At 45.5% G+C, this 7454-nt stretch overlaps 1 protein-coding gene across 4 annotated transcripts in view; it reads right to left on the bottom strand.

The window, feature by feature from the left end:
* Positions 1-7251, bottom strand: part of APP (amyloid beta precursor protein) — a 272685-nt gene extending 265434 nt beyond the window's left edge. For all 4 annotated transcript variants that reach the window (XM_023509699.1, XM_023509700.1, XM_023509703.1 and 1 more), the window contains exon 1: positions 6996-7251. In XM_023509699.1, the coding sequence (XP_023365467.1) occupies positions 6996-7052 (57 nt within the window). In that variant the 5' untranslated portion in view covers positions 7053-7251. The remainder of the gene's footprint in view (positions 1-6995) is intronic.
* Positions 7252-7454: the final 203 nt, after the last annotated feature.

Genomic DNA, 7454 nt, shown 5'->3' with positions numbered 1-7454 from the left:
AAAAAAAAAAAAAAATCCATATAAAGGCTCAGCAACTATAGCCCAGTGGTTTGGGCACCAGCCACATGTGCCAGGGCTGGTGGATTCAAACCTGGCCTGGGCCTGCCAAACAACAATGACAACAGCACAACAAAATAGCCGGGCACTGTGGTGAGCACCTGTAGCCCCAGCTACTTGGGAGGCTGAGGCAAGAGAATCACTTAAGCCCAATAGTTTGAGGTTGCTGTGAGCTGTGACACCACTGTACTCTACTGAGGGTGACTTAATGAGACTCTGTCTCAAGATAAAAAAAAGGAAAGAATGAAAGAAAAAAATCCATACAGATTCCTTAGGACTTTGCTTCTTGATTCTTCAATGTGTTAATCATAATTTAAGCATAGTAGTCTCAGTTTCATGTACTTACACATAGTAGCCTTAGCTTAATTTTGAAATTGAGACCGAAAACATTTTATGAGCAAAATACGCTGATTTTTTTTAAAGGTATGGCTTAATTAAGTACTAGATCACTATAAAGTCTTTTTTTTTAAAGCCTTGATAGCTGTCATATAGCTGCTTAAATAATCCATTTTATTTTGAAACTTACTTCTTAGAGAAATGCTGCCTGCTCAAGCAGTCTGTTTTGGGGTTTGCTTGTCCTTGGGTGAACATTACTTGAAGCTTCCATTCTAGGACCAAAATTCTTTTGCTGACAATCGAAATCTTCCATTTCCACCCAGATTGGCAAAGCCAGTTTATTCATTTTTCTAGAAAAGGTCTTGCTAAAACCTAACCAAGATTGTTCACAGCTCCCTGAATACAACTCATGGCCAACTCAGAGTGCAGTTAATCAAGCCAGTGTGTAAACCTGCTCAGTATAAGACATGTGTGGCAAGATGCCAAAGTGCACAACATTAAGAGCAGGTCTTCCCCACTTGTGTAAAAACTGCTTATGCTATTGCACATTTCAGTGCTGCTTTAAATTTTTCAGTAAGTATGAATCATTTTAATAGTTTTCAAAAAGCCAACTAAAATATGATATATATTTAATAAGTGAAATTTTACAACATATATTCTGAAAATTTTATCTGACACATGTGTTTTTTAAATTTAAACCAAAATCACTCATTCTCATAGAGAACTACTGATTTCCTGAGTAGTCTTTTTTTTTTTTTTTTGAGACAGAGTCTCACTTTGTCATCTCTGATAGAGTGCCATGGAATCATACTCAACCTCAGACTCTTGAGCTCAACTGATTCTCTTGCCTCAGCCTCCCTAGTAGCTAGAACTACAGGTGCCCACCACAATACCCTGCTATGTTTTAGAGACAGGTCTCACTCTTGCTCAGGCTGGTCTTGAAGTCATGAGCTCATATGATTCACCAACCTCAAGTGCTGGAATTACAGGCATGAGCCACTGTGCCTGGCCTTCTGGAATACCCTTAATTGACCAGTAAGTGAACTAATTTGTCAGTAAGTGAAACCATGAGTGAGACTTAAATGTGTCCATTTCCCATCATCACCATCTTCCTACCTAGTGGTAGCAGTAACAAACACTCACACAGTGCGTATGCTGTGCCATCAGATGACATACATGTTAAGGTGTATACTGTTTCAAGCATTTTGCATACAGCAATTCAATCCTTAATAACTACAAAAATCATATTCCATTTTACAAAGGAAAAAAAAGGCACATAAGCTTGCCCATGGTCAATAGCTCTAAAGGGACAGAGTCAGAATTTATGTCCGTGCAGTGCATTCTCGCGCTGGCCCGCCTCTTAATTAGTGTGCGCTGCTGGGTCTTGACACACCTGAGAATGACTCAGTGTTACTGGCCTAACATCATGCCTGGCATTGAAATCAATGTTATGAATGTGAGGGCAACCCTCGTTCTTTCCATAAAGCTGAGCTTCTAAAAATCTTTCATCTGCCCCTTTTCAAACATCTTCTTTCATAAAATATTATAATCCTAGAAACGTTCAAACTAAATCTGTACTTCATGTTTCTTCAGAACGTAGCCACACGAAATAAATATAAATAAAAATTGCCTCTTAGCTTTCTACTGCCGCTAAGATATAATACATGTGAACCTGAGTTTTCTGTAACCTTGTTTGAACTAGCTAATTTAGTAAGCATCATTTTTTCCTAAGATTGGTAACTGATCAACATGTCCAGACATTTTTTTCTCTTAAGTTGGACTTAGAGAAAAAAGGACTTTATTCCTACAACAATCATTCTAATGCAGTTTGGTGGATCTCTACTTCTAAGGAGGTACCAGGAAAGCGTATCTATTAACAGAGACTCTTCTGTAGATGAAAATTTGCTGAACCATTCTTTTGCTAGGAAAGTACTAGTGTCCTTACAGAAACAGTGATATCTTAAGTTATTTATATTAAACTAATGAAATAGTTATGTAACGTGTTCCTCTTTACTGCTGTCATTTGCAAAATGAGTCTGGGGGTGGAGGTACTGTCTGCTATTCTTTTTATAACAACAAAAAAGTAAGAAATATACATTTTATTGCTTAAACATGCTACTCACTGAGGGGGGAGCTCATTCCTTCCCCTTACGTTCCCCAGCCTGCCACCTTCTGTCTCCCCCACCCACCAGCAGGGTGTATCTGTGTACTGGCTGGGAGACTCACAGGGTGACAGCATTCTCAAGGAGATGCAGAAGATGGCATTTAGCATCAACCCCCACTCTGTGTATTTGTAGCTGGGATCCCACTATAAAAAGGAAAAGATGTGTTTTATTTCTGCTTTCTTCAGCCCTTTTCCTGTCTATAAAACCAAACTCCTCTGCCTGACTCATTGGAAAACAGATTCTATTTTATGGAAGAAGTTGTTGGCCAAATCTAGAATCAAATAAAGCCAATTGAGGTCTTTGTGGATTTTTTTCTTTCTTTATTTTTTTTTTATCAAGGTCTTTAAACATTAAAATAAAAACAGAGAAAAGATTTCATATCAAGTATAGTCAAGGTAGGAAACCACCAGCCGAAACCAAACAGAACATTTTGATTTGTCCCCCACCTTCTCACTGTAGCCCAGCAAATCACTTTTTTCATCATCCACACCCCTCCATCAAGATGCAACTAAAGATGTTGCATCAGAACTCTCAGGTCCTGCTTTCAGCCCCTCGTTCAGCCCTGTAACTCCTTATTTCTAATTCTCTACTGTTGGCCAGAGAGTACCCTGCACAACCATCTGCCATGCTCCCTGAGTCTGTATTTATGATGATTTGTTTATTATCTGTCTTCCCCCACAAGACTGGAAGCTTCATGAGGGAAAGGACTGTTTTGTTCACCACAACCACTTCAGAGGTAAGGGACAGGGCTTGGCCCCCAAACAGAATCAATAAAAATTTCCCAAAAGAATAGCTAGAGAGATTAATCACATCCCGCACTTGCTTACTCTTCCACTATTTAAGAACCTCACCTGCGCCTGGCTCTAAACCAGGCATGAGGAATAGAAAGATGAAGACAAAGTTCTGCCCACGACACTCAGGCCCCTGAGAGTGTGTGGGCACGTGTGTGTGTGTGTGTGTGTGTGCGTGCACACGTGCGTGCACTCACGCACACGGAGAAGTGGAGAGGGGCGTGTAAACAAATACCGTACATGCAAAGACTTCAGCCTTCAATCCCCAGGCCTAAGATACAAACCTGGCTGGAAATTTACTACTAGGAAATGCTCCAAGATTATGTCATCCCATTGTTCCTTTACTTTTTAAACATAGGAAATTTACTCTGTGACATATTTACTCAGCATACCACCTCATCTGTATGCTCCTTTCATACTCACCACATTCTACATTCTTTTTATAATCATGTGCGGGTTTTAGTTACCCTTTAAAGTTCCTGGAAGTCCAAGGATTTGGGGGGAGTACAAACATGTAAAATTAGGCTCGACCTCGCATTCTGGAAGCTTTGCATTTAAAGTGTATTTGTGCAGGTTTACCTTTACATTTGTAACTGACAGAAGGTAGGGAATTTTCAAAAAACGTATTGATGAAAGATGCTTTATACATCTCTTAAGGTAATACAATCTGCAGGAACAGAATATACATTTCTGATGAGTGTAATCTACTTCTTCAGTAGTTTAGTGGCTACAAGAAAGGCAAATAAGAGCTAAGCTTATTTCTAGAATAATCGACAACATTCATACAAGTAATTATATAAAAGGATCTAGTCTATCATAAACAGTAACATAACATAGATCCTCTAGCAACAAGGAAAAACCTCAACCACACACAAAACCTCTCCCTTTTCTTCCAAACTAATATACAGGTCAATGGATCACATTATTGATTTTTTTTAAGTCATCATTTCAACACTGCATGTTCTTTTTCCTTTTCTCAATCAGAACCAGGAATTATCATTCCAGCTAGTAACTTCTCTGCAGTACTAATAGCCTTGCAAGTGCTGTTCAGGGGCCTCTGCTGGTTAGGGTGACAAGAAAGAAGCTTTTAAGCTTGCCTGTTATCATAGTTACCTACCGATTAGCAAGAAACAGAGACTCCTTACAGATCACCACCAAATCTGAGCTGCACTACCCTGTGTGTGAGGGCAGTGCTAGTCACTAGCAGTCGGGTTTCTATCATCCGTGAATTAGCACCATCACCAAAGCAAGATCATCGTCACTAGGTTAAGCTCTCCATACAGGAAAATTACACTTAAGAAGAAGCACGTTTAAATGAATGAGTACTTGCTAAACACATACTTCTACCAACATGCCAGGCAAAATCATCAACCCACCCGCTAACCATGCTTCCTTGCAATCAAAGGCCCCAGGATTGCTGCCCTTTTTCTGTTTCTTTTTCAGAGCCACCTGCAGCAGACCTATTTTCTAGGCTCTATAAAAGACAGTCATCAGGTAATTACCTCTTTTCAATGGACACAGACCTGGATAAATCGCCCTCAAATCTCATTAGAGTGAATGAGAGGGAATTATCTACCCTTCTACCAATACTTTGCAAAATGGACTTTCCACCCTTTAAAGGAGGTGACAATAGCCAGTGAAAATATCCAAAAAGATGGCAGAAAGAGCAAAGAGATGCAATTAAACATACCAAAAAATGAGTCCAAATTCTATCTGCCTGCATACTGCCTCTTTTTATACATAAAACGAAATTGCTCAAGAAACTTAAATGTTTAAGTTTTGACAAAAGCTTCAAAAACAAAGGTTATGGTATTTTTTAATTTGTAGGCAGACCATTCAAGAAAACTGAAATAATTATTGGAGAAATCAGAATTCCCTTCATTAAGCATTTTTTTTAAAAAAACAAGGAAAATCAAATTCTCAGACTCTCACAACAACCTGTCTTAACTGGCTCTAAGGTGACTCCTGAGCCCCTTATGGATAAAAATCAGAAGGGGAAAAGTTCAGTGATCTTGCAAATTAGGAACTAAAAGACTGTAATGGTGTGATAGCCTGTACAGCCTCAGCAGAGTTACAGAAATTGCTTTTTTGGAAAATTACTATCAGGTAGGGGGAAAGGAAGAAGAAAAATGGGGAAGGAAGGTTGCATATGGTAAGATACCAAACAGGAACCCAAACGGTGAGAAATACAACCTCCTCTACCCCAAGTGTCACGCAAACAACTTCTAGGCATCTTAAGATCAAAAGAAAAATAGTCAGTGTACACAGGCGTTAGCTGCTGTTCCCGAGTTGGATGAATGGGAAAGACTTGTTATACACCTAGTGGTGGGTGGATTTCACCAGGCTGCAGCCTCCACAGAGCTTTTCTTTGCTGCACTGCAGAGGCGCCATCTTCTCCGTCTTAATCTTCACTCAATTCAATCCTTTTATCCGCACCACCCCTCCAAAGACCCTGCGGACCCTCCCTTGCATCCTGCGCCCCCAGGGGGACTAAACCAGAGTCCCCGGTGCAGCCACGGAGGAGGCCGCGCTTTAATCAGACAAACGCCTCCTTGGATGCACGGGAGGGTAGAGCCCGTGCCTTCCCACCACCCGCCACTGCCCGTTGCAGACGCACACCCTACTCTCTGCCTATTTCCCCCCAAGGACTTTACAGCCCAGCTCAGAATTAACAAGCCTCAGAGGTGATCCGGGGGTGGAAAGTATAGGAGCCCCGAGGATCCACTAGAGGCCACAGCAGCGCCCCAGCCCCCTCCGGGACAGACGCGCAGCGCGGGGAAGGGAGTCGGGCGGGAGCCTCGGTGGCGCACAGCCTCTACGGCGGCTCAGCCACCGCGCCCCGGTCTGGTGAGGGCGGGGTGTTGTGGCTTTTGTTCCCGGAGACCTTCTCCATCTCTGGGGCAAAGTGAAGGTGCCAGCGAACGCCTGGGACGTCCAGGCTTGGAAGGTATAAGGTAGCTGTGAGTCTCCAACCCCTCCCATCTCCTGCAACTTACACAAAAGGGAGACGCAGAATTGCACAAAGTTTGCCTGCGGAAGGCGGTGCGCGACCCTAGCGCTGGTTAGGGTCGCACCCAGGCGACAGCGGCCAGCAGCCGCGGAGGGGAAGGGGGATGAGGTTTCGGGTAAGGAAGGGGGATGGGGGTGAGAAGGAAAGGTGAAACCCGGCGAAGAAGGAACAGAAAGGCGAGGGGTCCCCAGCTTCCCTAGCTGTCCCGACTCCTCCTCCCCAGGGGCAGAGAGAAAGGAAAGGGCGATTTAAGAGCCTGGGACTAGATTTAGGGACGTTGCATTTTCGGTTTTCCCCCACGTGCTCCTCCCCATTTCCCCCATCCGATCTCTCTTGCGTCTCTGGCTCCCGCTCCCGAGGCAGAGACTGAGTCAGGGTTGGAGCTCTGGGTCGCCCCCTCCTCTTCTCTACCCAGGCTGGTGCGGACCTGGGCACCCCAGCGCCTCGCCCGCTCTCTCTTTGCGGGCCGGGGCAGGGCTGGGCCAGAGTTGGGGATGCGCAGGGCACCCGCAAGCGGGGGTGGAGAGGCGGCGAAGGGTCACTTAACAGCCCCCGACTTCTCTAGATTAAAGACATAGTGTGGATCGGGTTTCCACCTTCCCCGCCTCCCCCAGCCTTCCAAGGCGCGGCACCCACCTCCAGCGCCCGAGCCGTCCAAGCGGCCAGGAGGAGCAGTGCCAAACCAGGCAGCATCGCGACCCTGCCCGGGGCACCGAGAGCGCTGCTGTGCGAGTGGGATCCGCCGCGCCCTTGCTCTGCCCGCGCCGCCTCTGTAGTCTCCTGGGGTCCCCGCGTTCGCGCTGCTCCGGGTGCTCTCGCCTACCGCTGCCGAGGAAACTGACGGAGCTGGAGCGCGGCGGCTGGGCTCGGAGCCCGGCGAGTCAGCTGATCCAGCCCACCCCGCTCGGCACCCGAGAGGGACCCCTAGCGGAGCCGAGGGAGAGCTGCGCCCGCGCGCGCCGGGAGGGGCCGGGTCGCCCCGCGCCTACAGGTGCTGCGCGCTGGGCTCTGCCTGCGCCCCGTGCCCTCACCCCCTCCCCACCCCTCCTGCCGACAGCCCACCTGGGCTTCAGGAACAGTAGGAGGGACAGTCTG

The sequence above is a fragment of the Otolemur garnettii genome, unplaced genomic scaffold, assembly GCF_000181295.1.
Source record: "Otolemur garnettii isolate 467f Iridium unplaced genomic scaffold, OtoGar3 scaffold00009, whole genome shotgun sequence".
NCBI lineage: Eukaryota > Metazoa > Chordata > Mammalia > Primates > Galagidae > Otolemur > Otolemur garnettii.
The sequence above is the reverse complement of the archived record's forward strand: the minus strand, read 5'-3'. Positions and strand labels throughout refer to the sequence as shown.